We start from the raw sequence: 27,411 nt of genomic DNA, 5'->3' as shown, positions 1-27,411 counted from the left end.
AGTTAAACAACCAAAAATAACTTCTCATACTAAATATTTCATATAAAAATTATATTTATGGGAAAAAAGGTCTGGGAATATGTAAGTAATAATGGATACAGAAAAAAAAATCTTGTCCGGACTTTATGAACCCGAAAAGTATTTAATGCTCTATAATTTTAAACATGCTTGGCATAGCTTATTTAATGGCAGTTAAATTCAGTAGTTGTATAAGAAATTATTATATACTATAAATAGCCTTTAGTGTAGATGATGTAAGATATAATGTCTTAAAAGTACAGAAAATTGTTTTAAAATTATTCTGTCAAGCTTTCAGTGCATAAACTTTTTGTGCAGAACTGGACTATTTCAATAACTGGATTTTATGTTTCTCAAGAATACAATCCAGTTTAAAACCTTGACTTTTACCACTTTGTTTAGCCATGTAATATGTTTTATACTTGGTTTGTAGTAAGCTAGTTTGGAAAATAGTCTATTAATTGTTTGTTTTACTCTCTAGACAGACTGAATTTTTCTTTTTAAATAATTCATGCATGTTCATTGAAATAGTGCTAACAAAGTTAGAAAAGAGCCACAGGAAATCAAGAAAGAGCATTCTTACACTGAGAACTATTTTGAATGTGAGCCTTGAGACTGAATGTTAGCATATTCTGACAGCCTGAGAAATGAAAACATAATTTAATATCTTAAAGGTGTATTATGTTACATTGGAGTAGTGAAATATATGTGGTGGCTGTTCATGTTAACTGCTGAGAGTGCACAATTTTCTTTCAGCTGGTGCTTACGCCTTCGTTTTAATGTGGGATGTACTATATTGACATGACTTGTGTGTGATTTATGACACTTGTCACTTATTAACTCAGAAATATGCCTTTGTGTATATCTTGTCTTCAACTGTGCTTCTTGGTCTTTACTTATAGAACCCCAAGGATTGCAGCAAAGCCAAGAAACTTGTGTGTAATATCAACAAAGGCTGTGGCTATGGCTGTCAACTTCATCATGTTGTCTACTGCTTCATGATTGCATATGGAACACAACGAACACTCATTTTGGAGTCTCAGAATTGGCGCTATGCTACTGGTGGCTGGGAGACTGTCTTTAGACCTGTAAGTGAGACATGCACAGACAGATCAGGCACTACCACTGGGCACTGGTCAGGTAAGACTCAGTGAACAATTCTCAAATAAATAATTTTCCTTTCGCGTTTTGCTGTGTCTACATTAGAAGACTATATCAAAACCTATTTCTTGACTGTTAAGTATTGAGTAATAACTATGATTGCAATTTATGGGTCATCATTTTTCCCTTCATTGTCTTTTAATAGAACACTAGTATCCTCTCTTAGAGGATCCTGCTACATCAGCAGGAATTTTTATGCAAAACAAGTTCCAAATCCAGACCAGAATCCTTGAACAGTATATCAAGTTACATTGGGTGGCAGATTAGGATCTCATTTTTGTGAGGGAATAGTGAAGGTAATAAAGAGAGGCAAGTGCTAAAGTATATAATCATACTGAAGGAAGTATGAAATATAAATACAAAAAAGGCATATAATACATATTCATATACCAACGAAAACAATAATAAAACATAAATTCTTATTATGAATCAAATAGACTAGTAAAAACAGTAATTAGTGCCCATGTGGCAAGATAATGTGTGTATTTTTATTATTTAGGGCAGGAAATTAATCCATTATTTTATTGAAACAAATGCTTACAGAAGGAATATGGGGATTTTGTCATTGGGCAGTAATAGATAGTCTGACACATATATACAGAAAACTGAGGGGGTGGAATCACTTTTTCTAGTGAAACCTCACTGTCAACACCTAGCTGAGCTATGAACATAATTGTACAGAAAATTCCAAAATCACATTTGCCAAAATATTTGTATAAATGTACAGTCCCATCAAATTAGTATGAAGGAGTCTATTGCAGATGATTGGAAGTATGTCAGCCTTTTCCTCAAAGTCTGGCTGAATATTGGCAGGAATTTTAACATCCAACTCCCTGTTGTTTGAGTATCTTTTATGTGAATGATTGTTTCCAAAAGTATTTTAACAGATTTTAGATAATCTTTCTCTATTGTTAGATATATTAAATATTGTTTCTTCAGAGTTGGTTATCTGATCATTTAAGCACTGTTGTCTTGTAAATGCATTTGAGTTTGGAAATATTGGAATAAATGTATGAGACACACAGTTTTGGAATCTGGCCCACTGTGTCTTTAACAGATCAAAGGAACATAGCTTATGATTCTGATATAATCAACTAGATTAATCTAGTGAGATCCAAAAAGTCTCAGGTGCTATACAAAGATGTACAATTTCCAGAGAAAACAGTGGAGTATTACAAAAGGGAGACAAAGGGAAAGGGACTGGAGGGTATTAAATAATTTTGGAAATTATTGTCCATTTAATCATGGTGGTGAGTAAATAGGTTAATTACTGAGTGAGTAAAGAGTGGATAAACCTAGACTATGGAAGAAGGAAAATATATTCAAATGTTATATCTGGGATTTGTAGTTGTTCTATAGAGATCTAATGTTTGGGAGGCAATTTCTGTACCAGTCAGCTGATGCACCCAGCTGTGCTGAATAGTAGAGCCTTAAATTTGGAAGGCCAAACTACCTTTGAATTTGTTACCTGTCCACATATATTTTAATATGAGATTCTGGAGTTTTGTTAAGTAGAATTGGAAAAGATAATCGAAGCACTTAAAGGTTCATGTTAACGGTGTTTAACTGAGAAAATGACAGGTTTAAGATATGCCAGTTAGGCAAATGTTTATTAAAATGAATAGCAAAAGGGACATCATTTAATTTAAATAGCTCCAAATAATTGTTGTCATTGCTTCAGTTCTTTAGGAGGGAATACCGTAAAGATGAACACGAGTAAGGTATCATCTGCATATGATGCTATCCATAGATCAGTACACCTAACTTTTATTCAGGTAATATGATTGCTGGACCAGATATTCCATAGTAAGAATAAACAAGGGAGATAAAAACAGTCCTGCATTGTACCACATCTCAGCCAAAGCTTTAGGTTCATTAGCATTAATAAAGAACTTGGCTGTTGATACATACATGGTACATTAGTCATGTCCAAGTAAGGAGTCTTGGTCCAGTTACCATCTGCTCAAAGGCAGAAAAGAAGGATTGATATTTTTATTATCTATTTTAGAGTAGCTCTAGAGACCCACAAAAGGATTGTGGACCCACCGTTGCAGTCACTATTGTTGAATTTCATTCCCATATATCATTATCCTTTTGAAAAGATATTACATTAGCTGGGGTGACAAATAAAATTATTTTGACTACATTTCAAGCTTATCTGGATACATTGATGGATCAGGGATCTCTCTCTGAACTAATATCCATTTCACTTCTAAAAATACTAGTTAACAGAATTCAGAACAGAAGTATTGAAATAAATGTATCTTCTTATTGTTGCCAAGATTCCAGATTTTCTCAAGATGATGTCTTTGTCAAGAAGTTCAATAATTTGGCCAGTATAGGACTTGATTGACCTCTTTCTGTCTGTGAAACAGCAGGTACTTGCAGTTCCTGAAATGAAGGCTTCAGATCCAGTTAGAACCTTTAAAAGATTTTCTCATGCACAGCCAACCCATTTTTATTGCGTAAACTTTTGGATGAAGTACATACACCAACACTCATAGAGGCAGCTCATTGGTGAGAAGTTTGTGTGCACAACAATTCCCTGTGTATAAATTTATGACCTGCATCACAAGGCCAGTGTTCTACCAGTGTCTGACAGAAGCAGCTCACAGTATCTCTTTTCCCATGTTCATAGGGAAAGTCTTTGGATCCTGCATTTGCATGTATTCATTTCCGTTTATTCTCTCTCTCTCTCTCCTTCTCCACACTCTCTCCTCTTCTGTCAGGCTCCTGACCCACAGATCTTGGTGGGGGAGTGGTCTGAAAGCAGGCAAGTACAGTAACTCCTCACCTAATGTTGTAGTTATGTTCCTGAAAAATGTGATTTTAAGCGAAAAAATGTTAAGCGAATCCATTTACCCCATAAGAATTAATCAAGTATCAGAGGGGTAGCCATGTTAGTCTGGATCTGTAAAAGCAGCAAAGAGTCCTGTGGCACCTTGCAGACTAACAGAAGTTTTGGAACATGAGCTTTTGTGGGTGAATTGCATCTGACGAAGTGGATATTCACCCATGGAAGCTCATGCTCCAAAACTTCTGTTAGTCTATAAGGTGCCAGAGGACTCTTTGCTGCTTTTATAAGAATTAATGTAAATGAGAGGGGTTAGGTTCCAGGAAAATTCCCCCCCCCTACACACACACACAGTTTTAATGATTGTGAAGCTTGGCTGAGGTGGAGGAGTCAGAGGGTGGGATATTTCCAGGGAATGCCTTACTGCTAAATGATGAACTAGCAATTGGCTGAGCCCTCAAGGGTTAACTCATAGACTCATAGGTCAGAAGGGACTCTCACACTCTCTACTGTACACGGCAGCAGGAAAGGAGGGAGGGCACGCGCGCGCACACACGCACACGCACACGCACACACACACACACACACACACACACAGTGTGTTTGTGTCTCTGAGAGAGAGAGATATGTACATTTCCCCTTTAAGTATGAAGAGTGGGGTCAGAAGTAGACTGCCTTGTTAATTAGGTCAGCAAGTTGAGACTGGACTGCAGCTGCTGCTTCCTGGACGCTCCCTGTGTCGTGTCTCCCTCCTGCTCTATGGAAGATGGGGAAAGGGGGGTGCAGGAGCAGAGGGAATGGGGACATCTTGACATTAGCTCCCCTTTTCCTTCTCCCCACATAGCAAACAGGAGTCTTGAGGACCAGCTCCAAGGCAGAGGGCAGGAGCAGCACATGGCAGTGCGGGGAGGGACAGCTGCAATTGCTAGCCTGCTGGGCAGTTGCTGCACAGGGAACTTAGGGGAGTGGGGAGCTGATAGGGAGAGCTGATGGGGAACTGTCGATACACCCTGGTTCCAACCATCCACCAGCTAGCTCCACCGGGCTGCTCTTTCTGCAAGCAGTGGACAAAGCAGACGGCTGCCAAATGACGTTAGAAAGGGAGCATTGCACAACTTTAAACGAGCATGTTCCCTAATTGATCAGCAACAAACAACGTTAACCGGGATGACTTTAAGTGAGGAGTTACTGTATGGCTAGTTCTGTCTGCCAGTACTTGTCTCCTCTGGCACTGGGCCTGTGGACACTTGGGCCTATGCCAGCTCCTCTCAACAAGCAGTGCTGTATGTTTCAGAAGGTCCCTGAACCAACCACTGAACTCAAAGATTACAGTCTGGGGGAGATACCTGAGATCTTTTGAGAGTGATGATTTCCTGAATAGACACTGTTCAGTAGGTTCTCCTACATAAGAAGGACCTCCAGGCATTCCTCCTTTCATTAGAGGTTCAGCAGCCAGAATCTTCGAACAACCAGTTCATCCTCACGTCTTGTGTCTTCAAATCTCTGAAATGAGTAGAACAGAACCAGACATCATTCCCTTCTTTGTAAATATAGTTGAGTTATGTTAGGATGATAAGCTCTGGAAGATATTTGCTGGGCTTGTGACATAATTTGTAGGCTCTTACGTGGGAATAGTTGGGTGTCAAATTTCACCAGCGAGCTGCCTACATGAGTGCTGATGGTTATGGTCAATCCAATAGTTTGTTTTCCAGACAAACAGATTTTCTGTTATGAGAACACTATTTAGAGGCAAGAATTAACTAACTGTTCTACAAGTGTTCCAGATCACTGCCCCCAAGCACACTAATTATGTGCATAATAGTTTTCTTAGATTATTTCTAAATTGATTCTATTATAAGCAGAGTCCATAAGTCGCAAGACTTTCTCAGTGGTCTGTGATAACATGGTACACAAGATTTACAGAAACCCAAAGCAGTGGTAACTTTACTGTTTCTCTCCAGGCGGTGTAAGGAATAAATCAACGTGGGCACAGGTCATCCATCTAATAAATAATTGGCACAAGCAGAAGTGCTTTCACCTAATGAAAAAGTAGTTTTAGATCTCTCTCTCTCTCTCTCTCTCACACTCACTCACTCACTTTGTGGTTGGAGTCTGAAATGGTTCCATGGGATCAGCAGCCAGACTTCTAAGGGGCTCCTCCTTCCGCCTGACTGCTATGTAATGTTTGGTTTTCAGCTGCCAGTGCTGAACACACGAAATTGCTGCTGAGTGCAGTACTGTCAAATACTGGGGTACATGCAGGAATGTCAATTCTAGGGTAGCACAGACATCTCTACAACATCAATACAAACCTCACTGTGAGAGGTACGAAGTGAATGTTCTGTGACTATTTGGCTTACTATAGACATTTTTTGAGAGATCTGCTATTTTTCCACAGATGAAACAGTTATTGCCTGTTGAATTTTGACTAGTAACATTTGAAAATCTTTGCAGGTAATTACCCTGGTTGGTAATTAAGTTGGTTAGGCAGCCTCTGATCTGGAGAATTTGCCTATGCAGAAGTTCAGCACAAGGCCTATGTCAATCCAGACATAAATAGGATTTAAGGGGAGGATAGGCCTTGTGCACATGTATTCTGTACAGGAATAAATATGATATGGATGTCACTGCTCCTACTGTTCCTTCCATGGAAAAGGACTTCAAAATGTTTTTCTGCCTGCAAGCGACCTGTCATCTTGGTGACTTTGAATGGGGTTGAAATGTATCTCTTTATTTTGCCAGCGTGAGAGGCAAAGAAAAGAAAGGAGAAATTAAAAACAAAAAAACCCTGCATTGTACAAAAGAGCAAGGAGTAGGTGTACTTTTGCAAAAAAAAAAAATCACAAATTTGTAGATTAGGAACTTAGTCTATGTCTACTGTGGACAATATAGAACAGTTTTTAATCTGTGTTTCCCATATTTATAACAGTTTTTAGAACAGTTTTTAATCTGTGTTTCCCATATTTTAAGTGCCTGAGCAATAACATCAGCTTGATGATCAGCTTTCTGTGAAAACTTAAGCAAGGAGGGGTGAAACGTGACAATTGCCATATTGGATAAGGTCCATGGTCAACCGGGTATGAGTTTGTACTTTTTCTTTCTAATTCTTAAGCATAGGCTTTTTGGATTTTTGGAATAAATTGTGCTATTTATAATAATTTATTTTAGCCTAGGAAATATGTATGTGCTGCATATTTGACCAGTTGTGTTCAATAAGAAAAGGGACTTTCAGTTAACAGAAAAGAACTCCAAATGTTTTAGGAATCCTTGTCTTTTCAGTTCTCTAATGACATACCCTGTTCCAGCTAAAACATTTACAAAAACGCAATAGGAAGTATTTGGATAAGACGATTGCTTGTAAAAGCTCCAGTTTAAATCTACCGGTGTTGAAATGACATATGTTTTAAAGATATTTAGATTTACAAAGATAATGTCTCCCTTAGAACAAATGACATCTTGTGCACAATTACTCTGAAATATGTAAACAATTCCCCAAAACATATTTAGGTCATGATCACTTGCAGGTACCTTGAATACTCAGATAATATACCCAGTACCCTATTAGTTAAAGCAGGTACTGGGTATTCTTATCTACCAGCTCCTCTTTCCATTAACTAATATGACACTATTTAGCTTTTAAGGAGTTTTCTAAATATACCATGGAAAGATACAAAAGAATGATCACAGCTGTAAATGTGTTTACACTCACTATGTACATAGAATGTGCGTATACATTATATAAAATTATGTAGAGCTACCTTATAACTATTTTATTACTTAGTATATACAGGGCTGGTACCATGGCCTATTACTAATGTTGCCCAGTAATCAGCACTCACGTCATGCTAGAACACTCCAAAATACCGTTAATCTCTTTTTTTTAGGAGCCAGAACAGTGTTTTATGGACTTCTGCCAGTCCCAGCCCAGGCGGCTCCTTTCCTTCCCCAGCTGTAGAGGGTCTGCCAAGCTGGTCAGTTCCAAGCTTGAGTGGGAGGTGCTGAGCAATGGGTCAGCGTGTAGGGAGCCAGGATGCTTCTGCCAGGACCAGGCGGGGGAGCACAGGGGCTGGAGCCACTGGGAACAACAGGATAAAGGAGCAGCCCCTCCTCGGAGAGCAGGCGCAAGGCACAGGTGTGGGAGGCAGAGATGGGATGGGCTCTGCAAGGAGTCACCCCCTGCTCTCTTTGGCCTCTCTCAACTCCCTTACTGCCGCTATCTTCCTCTCGGCTCCCCTCTGCCCCTTCCAGGGGTCTCCCAGTACCCTGATTCCAGCACTTTTTTTTTGCCAGTAGTTCCTATTATCAGGTAGTGCTGGACAAATTTATTAGTGCAATTGTATGATGTGGTTGCTTGTGATGGAAGGGGGTAGGGCTCAGCAGCCTTGGGGCTCACTCCCATTTTATGTCTCATGCTTCAGGTTTTCAGCCAGTCATCTGCAGAGAGTAAAAAAGAGACTCCACCACCGCAGTATTCTGTGTTGTTTTTTTTTAATATCCTTCCTCTGAAGTTTCAGAGGTGGCCACAGTTGGAGATGGGACATCGGACAGGATAGCCAAGGCTCTGAGATGACCCCAAGCATTCTCTCTCTCAGATGCTCGGATGGCTGTTTCTTGCTCACCTGCTCAGGGTCTAACTGATGGCCCATACTTGGCGTTGAGAAGGAATTTTCCCCAGGTCAGGTTGGCAGTGACTTTGCGGGGGTTTTGCCTTCTTCTGGAGTGTGTGGATGGGGGTCCCTTGCCAGGATTATCTGTCTATATCTCACGTAATCATTTCCCTGCCATTGCACAGGCCTTGGACTCTGGTGCACCTAGGTCTCTCCTATTCTCTGCCTGTGGCACTTATCAAGCCCCTTGTGGGCTGTAATATCAATATGTATCTTGCCATTTGACCATGGCTGCTCTCATCAGCTTGAGTTTCAAGGTTATGGGCATGCAACACATCCATCCATGAAAGACAGACCTTCTAGGATGGCCTATGGCAAACTGTCACATTTTAGACTACATCCTATTCTAATCTTGTGAGAAGGCAAGAGCACTGAGGAAGATTGTCACAGATGCTTGTCTATTACACTGTTTCCAATTTTGGCTTTAATATGAATCTTCAGTGGGTGCTTAATTACCAGTAAATTTGAAGGATGACCTCACTGGATTGCCAAAAATCTGTGTTCTCATTTTATGCTACTCCAAATTTCTGTGTTTCTAGTTTCATTTTTTTACTCATCCATCTCCTTTTTTCAAGTAAAGATCGCATAAGACTGAAATTCAGAATCATGGAGAAAAGTATGATTATATGCAAACGGACACACACATCCTCTATTTTGCAAAAAAAAACAAATTGCATTAAATTGTATAAACTATATTCTTCTAGCCATGTGTATTCTTCATACAGTGTTGTATAGGACCATGTTCATAATTTACAGTAAATGACATGGAATTATAGTTTTATTAAATTGTGCTTCTTCCAATCACTAGAAGTACTGTTTAAAATTGTAATTTATCTTCATGCTAATGAATTGGACTATCCCTTTTAAACACCTTTAATTTATATTAATAATCATTTTAATACTTCTAAAGCCTATTGTGACTGATACTATTTAGATAGTAATCTGCCAGAATAATTAACATTTATATGTGAATTAAGATGATTTTTGTTTTTAAAGCACAGTAGCAGTCTTTTTTCTATTTATGTATACTATCCATGTGTGCATATTTCAGCAAACTAATTTGCATGTTTCTAAAATTAAGGGAAATAGAATGAATTCTAATAAGCTGTTTGACATTAATCTGTTAGTTACAATAAATTAACTACATCTGTCATTGTTCTGATTTGTGCAGTGAATCTTGGGATATTTCCCTTAGCATCTGTGCTATGAATTAAAATTGTTCTTATGAACTTGACATGATATGCCTGCAAGTGGATCTGGGTTTTTCTAGCTCAGATATGTTATAAGAATAGAAATTATATTGTGCATTTGTGCCAAATACAGTAGTTACCTTATACCCAATTACAATTTTAATTTTTCTTTTCTTCCTTTATTTCTCTCAAACTTACTTATACTATCATTCTACATACAGTTTCTCTAAATAGTTGGAAAAGAAAGGACTTCCTAATGTAAATTGTTTTCATTTTAAAATCACACATTATATGCAGATATATTGTGAACAGATGACTGTCCATGACAGGATAATTCAGGGCTATACTGGGCAGTTAATTATATTGATATAAAGCGTCAAATAATTACAAATAATCTATACAGAGATTGTACTACTAAAGGGACACTATTAACTTTGTTTTAGGCCTGAAATAACGATTTGGGCCCAAATAACATAAGCGCTAATGCATGTGCATAACTTTAAATATATCAGTAGTCCTGTAAAAATTCGTCTGGGACATTATGCATTCATATTGTTAACTAATAGACTATAATGCCACATTATCAATATAACCTATTAGCAAGGCTCAGCCATTACACAATTTTCCTGACTGATTTACGATGCACAGACTATGGTTGAGGATCTACCTTTTGATGGGCAAGGTCTTTTTAGTTCCCCCACTGATAGCTGGGAGAAAATGAGAGAAACAAGGCTAGATTACCTATTGCAGAAGAAGAAAATCCAGATAATATCATACTTCCAATTCCAAAGGCAGGATCCATCTTTGTGCCCAAGGCTGAAGTCTGTGCCAAAGATTAAACCTCCTAAAACTTCTTATCAGGTAGCAGAAATGTTCTGTCATTCCATTTCAAAGGATTTTCAACATCAGAGCAGTCTTGGATTCTGTGCAAGACAAAGCCCTTAATTCAGAGGAAAGACTGTTGGAAACTATGTCAAACCATTCAAAGTTTAAGAAACCGCTTGTGTCAGCCAGTCATATTTTACTTCAAGCTGATAAGCCCTCATGGCTTTGGCAATTTATGTATCTCCATTTGCCTGGTTGAGGATACCTCTCAGTTACACACCAAATGTGGATGTCCCTGTTAGATATTAGAAAAGTTTCTAACTGTAAAGGTAATTAAGTTCTGGCATAGGCTTTCAAGGGAGGTGGAATCCTCATTATTGGAGGATTTTCAGAATAGGTTAGACAAACACCTCTCAGGGATGGCCTAGATTTACTTGATCCTGCCTCAGCTCAGGGAGTAGGTCTTGATGACTTCTCAGGGTCCCTTCCAGCCCTATATTTCTGTGATTCTTTTAACTGTGCCTCCAAACATGCTTCAGTGACTTCACTGGTTGAAAATCTGACTGACTGTCCTGAAAATGCTGCTGTTCTCTTTTCTATCTTGAGCAGCAGTCATCAAGTCAGATGCCTTAAACAAAGGCTTGGAAATTCACTGGCAAAACCTGCATACTTGGCAGCTGGAACTCCTAGGAGTTGCAGCTCCATATCAGTGTATTAGAGATGTGTACTATAAAATGGCTTCTGGATATTTCCTCCCACATTTCTGAGATCAAGTAGTCTAGGTAATTAGAAACAACATTACTGCAGTGTTCTATGTCAACAAAGAGGGAGAAGTCCACTTGAAATCACTTTGCAAAAAGACAATCACGTGACACTTATGTATAAACCATATGATCTTTCCTGTTCTTTGTCTAGTGGAGAAAGACAACACTTTGACGGAATGGTGGAACTGCATGATTCAAGATTAACTTGAATGGTTTCTCAAACAATCAATAGTAAATTCATTGTTCTAGGAGTGGGGCCATCCTGAAGTTAACTTGTTCACAATTAACTCAAATACACAGTGCCGAAGATTCTGTTATTAGTAAATCTATCACAGATGCACTTCTATTGGATAGGATCAAAAGCCTGTCCTATACCTGATTCTTTGATTATATGAGTTTTTTCTGATTTTCCAGATAAGTTATAACCAAGGTCATCTTGTTTCCTTGGACCACCAGCAAGTCTGGTGCTCACAAGACTGATGGAAGCACTTTTTGAACAGCTGTCTGGGAGTGCTCATTATTGTACATTTTGGTTTAAAAACATAAATCTAATAGCCTTAACATCTGCAAAGAGAGTGATTGACTGACCTTAAGGTTTTCATGGCTGACCCACCCTTTGTAGCTTTTCTGAAAGACAAAGCTGTCTTTTGTCCCCATCCCAAATTCTTTCCAAAGTAGTTTCAAAATTTTGCGTAAGTTAGATTGTTACCTTACCTACTTACCTAATCACTTGTCTTTCTATCTGAGCCAACTGAGGTAATTCAGGGCCCTCCCCATGTGATGGCAACCACAGTTGCCCGATCCCCTTTGAGTTGTGGTGGCATTGGCAGAGACATGGGGATTCCCCTCCCTTCCAGAGCAAAAGGAGAGGTGACTGGGGAATTCTCAGCTTTATAGAGAGACTGAGGTGGCAACAAATGAACACCCAGCCAGCGTTTATCTGGTTGGTTGGATAGGCTAGGTCTGCTTTTTTCTTCCTGCAACACATAGCATCCTCTGCTGGGATAGTGATGGTCGGAAGTCCCCAGATCATTGGGTCTTGGAATTAAGAACCCATTAAGATGAAGATATCTGTTCACTCTTCTCAGAGTCAATGTTTCATACTGTCTGTAATCTCAGGCAGATACCCCTACATTGGTTATGGTCAGATCACATTTTCGAAGTTTTATTTACAACCCTTGCAGCCAGAAACTTGTTTTTAAAAAAATAAAAACATAACTTGTGATGTAATCAAATGATTTCAGGAGCACGGGATCTAGCACAGGTCTACAGGGCTTATACCTTAATCCTTCCCTGTTTTCTCTTACCCTGCCCCTGAAAAGATAAGAGACAGAGAAGTAGGAAGGAAACAGTGTATGGAGGGAGAGAATGGTGGTATGAAAATTTGAGTGAAAAATGGACAGTAAAATCTACAAAAATACAGGGGAAAAGCAAATAAATAAAAGGACAGAAAAAGGAGGATGAGGTATAGTGCACGAAAACAGATGAGAACTGACATCCACACGAGTATGGTGGTACAAGGGGAAATGGAGTGAGACATTGGTACATTATGAGTGAAAGGGTAGGCGCCACGCCAGTGGTTGGAATTCAATACGATCTCTTGAAAAAATAGTTACACAAAACAAAGTTTTCAGAAGTTCTGTTGGACTTTACCACTTAAAATGCAAACTAACTAGCTCTCTTTCATATGTATAATCCAAGATGAAAGATTTTGGACTCTATAGATATACCAGATTGGCAATAACAGAAGTAGAAACTAATCAGACAGCAAGAAATCAGAATAAATCAACAATACAAACTTAATTCGTACAAACCAGTTCTGTAGATTTCACTGCAAGAAATCAACAAAATTGCATTTTACATAGATAGTATACATTTCATAGAAATAACAAGTCATTCCTGACAAAATGATTAGAATTATTCAAGCACAGAATTCAATTAAAGATTTTGTATTAAACCAATAAAGCTCTTAAATGTAGTTACTATAATTAAGCAATCTCGCTTTAGGAGTTACTGTATGAGGTTTAATGTTTCTCTTTCTCACACCCACTATCCTCACTGTCCTTTGTGGCAGTTTACAAAAAAAGAGTGTCAGGCTCTAGCTTTTATGTTTTTTATCTGTATTAGAAATTGGATTTTGTTACTTACATCTGTTAATGCGAGTGTTGATGAAACATACAGTCTTAAGAGCAGGCACTTGGTAGATGCTAGTGTGTGAGATACCTTGACAAAATGGTGAATAGGTGGTCTGAGAAGTAAGCGTTTTCTGGCTTCTGTTCTGCCTTCCATCTGAGGTTGGTTGACTTTTAAGGTCTGGCTACTGAAACTTTTTTACCTAGGTTTTTGTAATCTGGGTTTGGTTCATGAAAACCTTCTATGAAAGTAAACATAAAGATCTCTTTTGGAAAGCAATAACTCAGAAAAGGACTTAATGGTCATGGTAGATAACTAGCTGGACGTGATCTCCCAGAACAAAGCGGTGGCCAAGAGAGCAAATATGGTCCTTGAATGTATAAACAAGAGACTATCAAACAAAAGTAAGGGAGGGTGATGTTACCATGGGATAGGGCATTAGTGAGACTGGAATACTGTGTCTAGATCTGGTGTCCACACATTGACAATTTGAAAGGGTTTGGTAAAAAGCTACCACAATGATTTGCATTTTGGAAAGCCTCTCTTACAGTGAGAGACTAAAGAAGCTCAATCCACATAGTTTTAACACAGAGAAGGTTAAGAGGTGACTTGATCACATTCTGTCTACAGGAGGAAGAGATTTCTGATAGTAGATGGCTCTTTAATTAAGCAGACAAAGGCATAACAAGATCCAACAGCTGAAAGATCAAGCCATAGAAATTCAGACTAGAAATAAAATCCATTTTTATAGTGAAAGTACTTAATCATTGGAACAACTTACATAGGGATGTGGTGCATTCTCCATCACTTGAAGTCCTTTAATTAAGATCGGATGTCTTCCTTTGAGGAATACGTCCATGTCAGTTTGAGTTCCTTTGTGATTTGTGGAATATTATTTATGTTTGTAACAATCGTGAATTTGATCCATTTGGTAACAGGAACATGACACACACTGAACAGGCTATGCCTGGAAAGGTGTAACAGAAGTCTCAAAGGGCTATCAACAATTGAATTGCTATGCCCTGGTAAAACAGTTGGATTGCTGCTGGCGGAACCACTGATTTTTAATGACTCTTTGCCCAGCAATCTCACATGGAATTGGAAGCATGGAAAATACCCAGAAGATGGAGAGGAGGAGAAAATGTGGTACAGACTGCTTTTAAAAAGAGACATGTTCTTTGAATAAGGGGAGGCAGTTCATCATGAAAAACAGAAGATACAGCTGGAGAATTGGCTTTGCCTGCCCCTAAGGACACAGACCAACATTAGGGACTATCAGAAGTGGTGAGGATTGCATGCAGGGGGTTATTTTTTTGCATAAATCTATAACCCTCTTGTGCTAACAGTTGCGTGTGAGTGTTGTACAATTTCCTGTATTTTTTACTTACTTAACACGTGTCCATGAAGAGTTAAACTATAAACCAGAGTGCCATTGCCAGTGGATCTCTAGTGAAAGTGTATATAAGCAACTGGGCAGGCATAGGAGGTTCAGTAGTAATCTTGGAGACTAGGGGAGTTAAACCTTGGAGTGTCACATCCCATGGAAAGGTTTCAGAGAAGGAGTCTGTCTCTGTCTCTGTGCCCTAGAGACCCAGAGCCAAAGGCAATTTCTGGGCTCTGCCTAGACCCAGTTGACTTGTATGCATGTGGAATCTAAAGGCTGGGTCTGATTATAAAATACTGGTGACAATCCACTGGGGGACTCAGCCAGGGATGAAACAATATGCTGTAGCACAACCAGATGTTGTGGACTTGACACGGGAATTTCTGGTGAAATTCTTTGGTCTGTGATATATGGGAGGTCAGGCTAGATGATCATAATGTTCTCTGAGGCCTTAGAATTTGTGAATCTTACAGTCCAGCTGGCAGAAAGAAGCCTAAGTGATGGTCAACTATCTGTTTGCTTGGTCTGGTCATTGGGTTCTACTTGAATCTCCAAGAATTCCAGATCCTTATAGGTTTTTTGAAATTCATTGCTAACTTTCTGCAAATTAGCATATCCACTGCCTTTGCATGCGCTCACATTGATGTATGATGATTAGTTGGTAGTAGTGGTTTCTTACTGAAGCCAGCAAGAGAGAGAGACTGCAAGTTCTATTTTACAGCTATGAAACTTTTTTCTGACTAAAACTTACACATTTTTTTTGTCTTTTGAAGTTTAATGTTTGAAACATTTCTTTGCTGAATATTCATTAAAATAATTTTAAAAATAATAGTTTAAACTATTTACATTTGTGTGGGGTTTATTGGTGTTTGTTTCGGTACGAGTCATAAGAAACACAAACTGTTGCCTAGACATACACATCCTTTATTTACTATTTATGCTGTTGGGATTTCTAGCAATGTGTACAAAAAGCCAAGTATCCTATATTCTAAACATTTTTGTCAAAAATAGGTGTCTTTGAATGCCAAGAAAATACCTCTCACGTGCCTCTGACTATATCTTACTCACCTATAACTTTTGCTCATAAGGTGTCAACCAAAGAAAAAAACTAATTATTGGATTAGCATGACAAGTTAAATTCACCCTGGTTTATCTAATTGATCTTACAAATGAGGAAGGGGATTTTGTAGCTATGTAGAGCAGAACTTGCATTCTTGATGCTACTTTTCTTTCACTCATAAAAATGTCAAGGCAATTCAAAGTACACTAGCCCGGGACAGAGAAGATCACAAAGGCTGGAAAAGAACTGCACGGTGGTAAAATCTGAATTGTTAAAAAGTTAGGTAATTGTGACATTTTGGGAATCTATTTTGAATCTAGGCTATCGAGTTAAAGACATAACTCTGAGAGGATAGGGAGTAAAAATGAAACTCAGGCACATTTAGAAAAAATACATTTAACTGAGAAAACAATAAATGTTTACTGTGGTCTACCAGGGAGGGGTAATGAAGCAAGAATTGAGAGTATTCAAAAAACAATTACATTCTTCTCTGGCAGAAATCATATATTGTAAGAGATAAGACTTGGTAGAGCAAATGGCTTTCTTTTTCATTCTTAATATTCCTTATGCTAATGTTATTACCAGCAATCCAGATCTTTTTTTCTACTTTACTGTACACAGTACTATACAGAGACTTATAGGAAAGAGTATTTGGTGCCTCTCCTCATGGTATATAGGTACCTTAAAAAACTAAAATTGATGCAATCAGGATCTTATTAAGAGAGAACAAGCACCGTGCTTCCTTGCAGCTTTAGCAGTCATTTAGAAGATAGTGATTTAATCAGTTGTGAAGACATGGGCAGAGAGTTGTACTTTCTTCTAAAAGTAGCCAAATTCATGCTTAATCTTATTTTTGTGGGGAGCAAGTTCTAGAAATGGAGGATCTCTACCAAACCAAACTTAAAAAGGCTCTAGATACTTCAGTGCCCTTTACAACTATTTCTATAAATCTTTTTTTCTTAGTGTGAATAAAGTTGTAGTCTCAGGTTAACTGCTATGACTTTTCATTGTTCATTAGTAAGGCGTTAGGGGCTGTCTTTTAATACAGATGCACTCACATTCTCACTTTTAAACTTCAGGTACACTACACTTTAGAGTTAAGAAAGAATAATCAAATTCAAAATGGAATCCAAATAGAGGTAGTTTTATGAGTCAGTGGGAATAAACTAGAAGTGGTTTTGAACTGAGGCATTAAAATGGCAATAAATGGCAACATCTTTTTGTGTGACAATAAAAGTAAATCATTACAAAGTAGCAATGGTAACTCACTCTCTCCTGACAATAAATCTGTAGTGGATAGACTGTAGGGAATGTGGAGACCCAGTGGTCCTTTAAAGACCAAAGATATGTAGATTATAGACCTAAATCTTAAACTACATGACATTTCTAGGGCCAAGTTGCCTTTACTCTCTTTTGCGTCAGTGGATGTGCCTGCTATTAAAATGTAGCTGGCCAATAAAAATGGAAAATGTTCTTTAGTGGATTACTGGGAAAAGAAGGAAATCTTATGTTCTATTGCTTTGTTTCAAAATGGAAGACCCCTAGATAATGGATAAATGAAATGACTGAGAAAAGGGAAATTAACTGACTCTTTTACAATTTGGCTCCATTTTTGGAACTACATAAATAATACACAAAAATTACCACTAACCCAGATAGTTATAATTTTTTTAGGGCTGTCAAGTGATTAAAAAAAATTGATCGCAATGAATCATGCAATTAAAAATTATTTGTGATTAATCGGGCAATTAAAAAGATGAATCGCAATTAATCGTGCTGTTAAACAAAAATAGAACACCGTTTATATCAAAATTTTTTATGTTTTCTACATTTTCAAATATATTAATTTCAATTATAACACAATACAAAATGTACAGTACTCACTTTATATTTTTATTGCAAATATTTGCACTGTAAAAATAAAAAATAGTATTTTTCAATTCACTTAATACAAGTACTGTAGTGCAATCTCTTTATCTTGAAAGTTGAACTTCAAGATGTAGAATTATGTACAAAAAATAACAGCATTCAGAAATAAAACAATGTAGAACTTAAGAGCCTACAAGTCCACTCAGTCCTACTTCTTATTCAGCCAATCACTCAGGCAAACAAGTTTGTTTACATTTGCAGGTGATAATGCTGACCGCCTCTTGTTTACAATGTCACCTGAAAGTGAGAACAAGTGTTCACATGGCACTCTTGTAACCGGCGTTGCAAGATACTTGCCAGATGCACTAAAGAGTCATATGTCCTTTTATGCTTCAGTCACCATTCCAGGGGACATGCATCCATGCTGATGATGGGTTCTGCTCGATAATGATCCAAAGCAGTGCAGACCAACACGTGTTCATTTTCATCATCTGAGTCAAATACCACCAGCATAAGGTTGATTTTCTTTTTTGCTGGGTCAGGTTCTGTAGTTTCTGCATCAGAGTGTTCTTTTAAGACTTCCGAAAGCATGCGCTGCATCCCATCCCAATCAGAGTTTGGAAGGCACTTCAGATTCTTAAATCTTGGGTCGAGTGCTATGGCTATCTTTAGAAATCTCACATAGGTAGCTTCTTTGCATTTTGTCAAATCTGCAGTAAAAGTGTTCTTAAAACTAACAACATGCAGGGTCATCATCCAACACTACTGTAACATGAAATGTATGGCAGAATGTGAGTAAAACACAGAGTAGGAGACATACAGTTCTCCCCCAAGGAGTTCAGTCACAAATTTAATTAACACATTCTTTTTTTAACGTGCATCATAAGAATGGCAGCATTTCCTCTGGAATGGTGGCCAAAGCATGAAGGGGCATACGAATGTTTAGCATATCTGGCACATAAATACCTTGCAGTGCTGGCTACAGAAGTGCCATGCAAATGTCTTTTCTCACTTTCAGGTGACATTGTAAATAAGAGACGGTAGCATTATCTCCTGTAAATATAAACAAACTTATTTGTCTTGGTGATTGGCTGAACAAGAAGTAGGGCTGAGTGGGCTTATAGGCTCTAATGTTTTACATAAGCTCAAAAACAAAACAATGTAAAAAGAAAAATCTACATTTGCAAGTTGTGCTTTCACGATAAAGAGATTGCACTATGGTACTTGTATGAGGTGAATTGAAAAATGCTATTTATTTTGTTGATCATTTTTAAGTGGAAATATTTGTAATAAAAATAATATAAAGTGAGTACTGTACACTTCGTATTCTTTGTTGTAATTGAAATCAATATATTTGAATATGTAGAAAAATCTCCAAAATATTAAATAAATGTCAGTTGCTATTCTATTCTATTGTTCTATTCTGTGATTAATTGCAATTAATTTTTTAAATCACAATTAATTTTTTTGTTAGTCATGTGAGTTAACTAAGATTAATCGACAACCCTAATTTTTATATTATTTGTCTTATAGTAGCTCATTCAGGCCCCATTGTGTCATACAGACAAATAGTATAATAAGAGAGAGTTTCTGCCTTGAAAAGTTTACAGCTTAATTTAAGAAAAGACAAAACAAGATGGAATAACAAAACAAGGGGACAGGAAGGATGAGGGTGACAAAGTTGGGCACATAAGATTATATAGATTAGCTATGTAGACAGTGAGATAGTTTAAAGTCATTTAATCTTTTTTATTGTTTTAAAATATAATAGACAAAAATATTAATGATAGAGGTAATTCCTGCTGGCCACCTGCCTAACCATGTATTAGTTTGCATTTTCTTGTAGGCATCATTGTAGAAATGAGTCTTGAGGAGCATCTTGAATGAGGACCAGTAAAAATATAAGAATGGCCACACTGTGTCAGACAATGATCCATCTAGCCCAGTATCCTGTCTTCCGACAGTGGGCAGTGCCAGATGCTTCAGAGGGCATGAAAAGAACAGGGCAATTTATCAAGTGATACATCCCCTGTCATCCAGTCCCAGCTTCTAGCAGTCAGAAGTTTAGGGACACTCAGAGCATGGGATCATGTCCCTGACAATCTTAGCTAATAGCAATTGATGGACCTATCCTCCATGAACTTATCTAATTCTTTTTTTAACCCAGTTGTAGTTTTGGGCTTCACAAAATCTCCTGGCAACGAGTTTTATAGATTGACTCTGCATTATGTGAAGAAGTACTTCCTTATGTTTGTTTTAAACTTACTGCCTATTAATGTCATTGGGTGACCCCTACTTCTTGTATTATGTGAAGGGATAAATAACACTTTATTTATTTATTCCACGGCCTTCAAGATTTTATAGATTATTATCATATTTCCCCTCAATCCTCTCTTTTCTAAGTCAAACAGTCCCAGTTTTTTAATCTCTCTTCATCTGGAAGCCATTCCATTGCCCAATCATTTTTGTTGTCTTTCTCTGTACTTTTTTCAGTTCTAATATATCTTTTTTGAGATGAAGCAACCAGAACTGCAGGCAGTATTCAAGGTGTGGGCATACTGTGTATTTATATAGTGGCATTGTGATATTTTCTGTCTTTTTATCTATTCCTTTCCTAATGGTTCCTAACATTCTGTTAGGCATTCTGTTGGCCTTACAGTTTAGTTCAAAGAGACCATGTTCGATGCATATGGAGTGGCATAGAAAAAAGAGTAAAGACATTCGAGGAGGATATAGACAACAAACAAGTGATTGTGACCAGTATAGTTGATGGGTCTGTAAAGCCACACAGTTAAGATACAGGAGCTGAGAAAAAGGATAGAACAGAATTGTAAAGGCCTTGAGGATGAGGACAAAAAGAAACCTGAATATGTACAATAGGGTTAAGGAAGCTACAGGAAGGACTCCAAAATGGAGGTAACGTGGTCAGAAAGCAGGCCAGGAAGATGATTTTAGCAAAAACATTTTTAAAATGGGGGTGTCTCAGTATTCAAGTGATGTAGTCCTCTCCTTTCAATACAGTTTTAAATCCACTGTAACAATATTGCTGTGTGTATCTTCTGCTACGTATTCATGCTGTGTGTGTGTGTGTGTGTGTGTGTTTGTGTAAAAATTTTCCGCTTCATTTGAAAGGACTACAATACAGCAATCAAATGGTTTTCCTTGTTTATGTTCTGTTTCCTAGATTCTTAAGTGATAGGAATGTTAGAAATAGAGTAGATAGAAAAGAAAAGGCAGAGAGTTGTTTCCCTTGGTACAGGTAACTTTTGTGAGCATATAATTTATTTTCAGAAAAAAGTTACATATGCAAAGTGCATTAATAATGGCTATTCATTTCTCTCAGCGAGTATGGTAAGTTTCATATTTCTATCCGAGTTAAAATCAATTAACTATACAGTTTAATTATGTATATTTCATAAAGAGAATGCTATCATAATCACAAGAAATGCAACTTTCTGTAGATAGCTTTGTTTTGTCATAGTTTTATGCAGTAGCATGTTTGACTTTGGGCTTTTGGTTTTATTGTATTAAAATTTTAAATATATTCTTATCACACCCCTCCCCCCCCCAACACAAAGCTCACAATGCCACCTGAAATCGAGCATGCTGACACCTGGACTGAATCCATTTGTATTTTAATAAGTTCAGCATGAAATAAATCTCTGTGCCCTGTCAGGCTGTAATGAAATGTGAAGTCTGCGTTATTGCAGTAGAAACAGATCAAGCTATTTATATAGGTGTAAGTGGACAACTGATGCCCTTTTAATAGCTATGAGGAATTATGCTGAAGTCATTCTTGATAAAGGATTAGCATTCATTAAAGATGCTTTTTGATTCTGTTAGTGACAGACTGGGGGAGAGCTAGGTGGTAGGAAGACAACTTGTTTAGCTTTTCTTATAAAGTGTTCTGTAGATTGGTCACACTTTTTAAAAATGTGTTCCATACTGAAAGAGTCTACCAGTTTTAGAGAGATTTTCTGTACTTAAAATGGGGAATACCACTGAAACTAGTCATCTCTCTCAAAATGGAAAAAAAACTGTCAAGTGCAGCCTCTCGAAGTAAAGTTACCAATTGCATGCAAAGGAAAATATATATTTAGTTGCCTTGATGATTGGATATGTGTGTGTGTGTGTGTGTGTGTGTGTGTGTATGTATGTATGTATGTATGTATAACATTAAAAGGAAAAAAAACAAACCAAAAATCTGCTGAGATGGGCTCTGTGGCTCCAATCTTCTGGATTTGCCGAAGAAGTCCAATCCACTGTTATCTGTCTTTTGAGGGAAATAACCTATTCAGTGAGAACTGATGAATCATTATGTACTTTCAAAGATTTGAGAACAACTCTTTGCTCTCTGGATAGCTGTATCTTGGTACTATAGAGGAAATCTCTCAAGTGTCAGTCTTACAGGCAATGACCAGCGCCTCAACCAGTTTACCTCAAAGGGCTTACAGGCCTCCTAGGAAATGCCAAAGGATGTGGCATAGTAAGCAGAGCCTCTTCATTTTGTGAGGAGAGGGGGACAGAGAAATCCTTTTCACAATGGGACTTTCCAGAGCCAAGAATCACTCGCCCTGCCATATCCACCTGCACCCTGCTTGCGGCTGCCTAGCTCAGTTTTCCTTGGCATGGCAACATGTAATATCAGATGGATGGGGTTTTTGGATTATCATTACAAGTTATACATTAGAGTTCCTCTCTATCCCCTTCTCCCCACAAAATTCCCTTCCTCATCCGTCCTCAGGAACCTTTGTCACAAGTTGTTTCTCAGACAAGAGTTAGACTCCCTGCTGCATCTGGGAGCCATAGAACCAGTACAACTTCAGCATATGGGAAAAGGATTCTACTCAAGATATTTTCTCATCCCCAAGAAACAAAGGAGGCTGGCGACCCATATTAAATCTCAGACAACTAAATGTCTTCATCTGCCACCTGAGCTTCAGAATGATCACCCTGGCCTCTGTAATCTCCTTCCTAAACACAGATGACTGGTTCTTGGGTCTCAGTTTAAAGGACACGTATTTCCAAGTAGACATCCATCCTGCACACAGGAGGTTCCTTCAATTCATTGTAGGTCTGAATCATTACTAGTACAGCAGCAGTTTCCAAACTTTGGGTCATGATCACAAGTGGGGTCGTTTCATGAGCAAATGGAGTTGCAGCAATCCCTGGTGTGCTCCACACAGCATTATCTCTTACGTACAGTGCATGCAAGGTCACAATGCAGGGAGGACACCATTTTGCTCTATGAAATGGCATCCTTCATACAGCGTGACCTTGCACGCACCATATGTATGAGGTCACACTTTGCAGAGGACTCCATTTTGTAGAGCAAAATGGCATCCTTCATGCGGCGTGACCTCAGACATAGTGTGTAGTACAAGTACAGCTGCTGACAGAAGATTTTATCTGACAGCAGCTATGCATGAACACTTTTCGTGCCAGCAACTTGACTTCCCCCCATCATCCCTTTACGTTCCATCTTTAAATGATTTTATATGCATATGGGCCAAGTGTTATGTCCATATCTAACCCCATCAGCTGCACAGCACATAAACTTCATTATAACTTGAGTAACAAATTTAAATGATTCTAAATCCATTTTTAAAAGCTGCACATTGCAGCAGATTTATTCAGGATCCACCAATTTTGTGTAGATAATGTCTATAAATATATTGGTCAACAATTAAAAAAAATAAGATTGTCACTAACAGTTTAGTCCAAGCCCAGTTTCAAAGACTTCCTAATAAAACATTTCTGAAGAGAAACCCAACAAAAATACATAGAAAATTCAGAAGGTAGAATATGAAAGTTGTAAGGTGGATAAGGAACTGGTTAAAGGGGAGACTCCAGAGGGTCGTATTGAAAGGTGAATTGTCAGGCTGGAAGGAGGTCACTAGTGGAGTCCCTCAAGGATCAGTTTTGGGACCGATCTTATTTAACCTTTTTATTACTGACCTTGGCACAAAGAGCGGGAATGTGCTAATAAAGTTTGCGGATGACACGAAGCTGGGGGGTATTGCTAACACGGAGAAGGACAGGGATACTATTCAGGAAGATCTGAACCACCTTGTAAACTGGAGTAATAGAAATAGGATGAAATACAATAGTGAAAAGTGCAAGGTTATGCACTTAGGAATTAATAATAAGAATTTTGGATATACGCTGGGGGCGCATCAGTTAGAAGCGACGGAGGAGGAGAAGGACCTTGGGGTACTGGTTGATAGCAGGATGACTATGAGTCGCCAATGTGATACGGCTGTTAAAAAAGCAAATGCGATTTTGGGATGCATCAGGCGGGGTATTTCCTGCAAGGATAAGGAGGTGTTAGTACCGTTATACAAGGCGTTGGTGAGACCACATCTGGAATACTGTGTGCAGTTCTGGTGTCCCATGTTCAAGAAGGATGAATTCAAACTGGAACAGGTTCAGAGACGGGCTACAAGGATGATCCGAGGAATGGAAAAACTGCCTTATGAAAGGAGACTCAAAGAGCTTGGCTTGTTTAGCCTGGCCAAAAGAAGGCTGCGGGGGGATATGCTTGCTCTATATAAATATATCAGGGGGTTTAACGTTAGGGAGGGAGAGGAATTATTTAAGTTTAGTACTAATGTAGGCACGAGGACGAATGGGTATAAACTGGATATTAGGAAGTTTAGACTTGAAATTAGACGAAGGTTTCTAACCATTAGGGGAGTGAAGTTCTGGAACAGCCTTCCGAGGGAAGTAGTGGGGGCAAAAGACTTTTCTGGCTTTAAGACAAAGCTTGATAAGTATATGGAGGGGATGTTATGATAGGATCATTAATTTGGGCAATTGATCTTGGATTACCACCAGATAGGTCTGCTCAATGGTCTGTGGGGAGATGCTGGATGAAATGGGAACTGAGTTACTGCAGAGAATTCCTTCTTGGGTGCTGGCTGGTGACTCTTGCCCACATGCTCAGGGTTTAGCTGATCGCCATATTTGGGGTCGGGAAGGAATTTTCCTCCAGGGCGGATTGGCTGGGACCCTGGAGGTTTTTCGCCTTCCCCTGCAGCGTGGGGCACGGGTCGCTTGCTGGTGATTTCTCTGCAGCTTGAGGTCTTCAAACCAATTTTGAGGATTTCAATAACTCTGTCCTGGGATAGGGGTTGTTATAAAATTGGATGGGTGGGGTTCTGTGGCCTGCCTTGTGCAGGAGGTCAGACTAGATGATCATATTGGTCCCTTCTGACCTATGAGTCTATGAGTCTATAACTACAGTAACTCCTCACTTAACGTTCTTGAAAAATGCAACTTTAAGTGAAACGATGTTAAGCGAATCCAATTTCCCCATAAGAATTGATGTAAATGAGGTAGTTAGGTTCCAGGGAAATGTTTTTCACGAGACAAAAGACTGTATTTATTTATATGTGTGTATATATATGTGTGTGTGTATATATATGTGTGTGAATACACATGCGCACACACACAGACACACAAAGTTTTAAAGAAACAATTTAATACTGGTACACAGTGGTGATGATTGTGAAGCTTAGTTGAGGTGGAGGAGTCAGAGGGTAGGATATTTCCCTTATTGTTAAATGATGAACTAGTAATTGGCCGAGCCCTCAAGGGTTAACTCTCTCACTCTGCAAGGCAGCAGGAATGGAGGGAGATATGTGCATTTCCCTTAAGTACACTGCCTTGTTAATTAGATCAGCTTGCTGAGACCGCAGCTCTGGTGTGTGTCCCCAGCTCTATGGAAGATGGGGTAAGTGGGGTGCAGGAGCAGGGGAGAGTGGGGCACCCTATCATTAGCCCCTCTTCCTTCCCTCCCGGCCCTCCCTGGCACAGCAAGCAGGAGCTCGGGGAGCAGCTCCAAGGCAGAGGGCAGGAGCAGCACATGGCAGTGGGGGAAGGGACACAGCTGAACTGCAGGCAGCTGCTGCACAGGGAAATTATGGGAGCGGGGAGCTGATAAGGGGCTGCTGGTCCACCCTGGTTCCAAACCCCCACCAGCTAGCTGCAACGAGCTGCTCTTCCTGCAAGCAATGGACAAAGCAAGCAGCTGCCAAATGACATTAGAAGGGAGCATTACACAACTTTAAACGAGCATGTTCCTTAATTGATCAGCAACGTAACAACGTTAACCGGGATGACTTTAAGTGAGGAGTTACTGTATATGTAAGATGCTAAAGCTAATTCTTAACAACATTCTTAACACTGTGCTGTGTTCATGTGATTGAATTTAGAGCTTTCCACTCTGTTGAGTTAAGGCTTCAAACAGGGAATAATAGTTTTTTTTGTTGTTACTTAAGTAGAACTGTGATGAGATTCATATGGAAGGTGACAGCTGCTCATTCAGCTCACATAAAGCCTTATCAGATGGAATATATTTTGGTTGTATTTCTAACCAAAAAAACCCTAAAACCCTAAAACTGAATCAAAATCTAGATTCATGCAATATTAATGTCCTTCTTATGGAAATCCAAAGCAGCATACCATAAGAAAACTTCCAGCAAAAGTACTCCAAGGTGCTGTACTTACAAATATGGAGGAAGTGAATAGAGTGCTAACTGAAGCATTTAACTGAGTAGAGCTCTCAACCAGTGGTCAACTGTCAGGAAGTGAAACAGCATGGCTAAATGACAATATTCAAGAGGTTATTTGAGCCAAATTGATATCCTTCTTCCTTAAACAAAGTCAGTAGAAAAGAGCATAAACAGATAAGAATTAAATTAAGAGGACTAAAATGGAATTTGAAAAGCCAATAGCCAAAGAGAATAAAAACAAATAACAAGAAAGTTCTCTAAGTATACAAGAATAAATTCTTTGAGAGGATGAGTAAGTCCTCTGGGCTACCAGTGAATAAAATAAGCAGTTAAGAAAGATAACAGCATTACAGAGTAGCAAAATCATATTTTACTTAAGTACCAGGTAAGTTGATTGAAACAATAATTTAAAGATAGCATTATTGTCAAGATTTCTTTCCCCTACTTTGAACTTTAGAGTACAAATGTGGGGACCTGCATGAACACTTCTAAGCTTAATTGCCAGCTTAGATCTGGTAACACTGCCACCACCCAGAATTTCAGTGTCTGGGGCACTTTCTGTCCCCCAAAAACTTTCCCCTCCCTCGGTTGCCTTGAGAGGCTTCACCAGTTCCCTGGTGAACACAGATCCAAATCCCTTGAATCTTAAAACAGGGAGGAATTAACCATCCCCCCTCTTTTCCCCCCACCAATCCCTGGTGAGTCCAAATCCAATCCCCTTGGATCTTAAAACAAGGAAAAATCAATCAGGTTCTTAAAAAAGAAAGCTTTTAATTAAAGAAAGAAAGATAAAAATCATCTCTGTAAAATCAGGATGGAAAATGCTTTACAGGGTAATCAGATTCCTATAGACCAGAGGGCCTCCCCCCCAGCCTTAGGTTCAAAGTTACAGCAAACAGAGGTAAAAATCCTTCCAGCAAAAAGAAACATTTACAAGTTGAGAAAACAAACATAAGACTAACACGCCCTGCCTGGCTAATTACTTACAAGTTTGAAACATGAGAGACTGATTCAGAAAGATTTGAAGAGC

At 38.6% G+C, this 27,411-nt stretch overlaps 1 protein-coding gene across 6 annotated transcripts in view; it reads left to right on the top strand.

The window, feature by feature from the left end:
• The window catches only part of FUT8 (fucosyltransferase 8), a 248,110-nt gene that overhangs the window by 190,978 nt on the left and 29,721 nt on the right, over window positions 1-27,411 (top strand). For all 6 annotated transcript variants that reach the window (XM_030559807.1, XM_030559808.1, XM_030559806.1 and 3 more), the window contains one exon: window positions 921-1,158. In XM_030559807.1, coding sequence (XP_030415667.1) covers window positions 921-1,158 — 238 coding nt within the window. The remainder of the gene's footprint in view (window positions 1-920; window positions 1,159-27,411) is intronic.

The sequence above is a fragment of the Gopherus evgoodei genome, chromosome 4, assembly GCF_007399415.2.
Source record: "Gopherus evgoodei ecotype Sinaloan lineage chromosome 4, rGopEvg1_v1.p, whole genome shotgun sequence".
Lineage (NCBI taxonomy): Eukaryota > Metazoa > Chordata > Testudines > Testudinidae > Gopherus > Gopherus evgoodei.
Note: the sequence above shows the minus strand (reverse complement) of the source record. Positions and strands in the feature narration are given on the sequence as shown.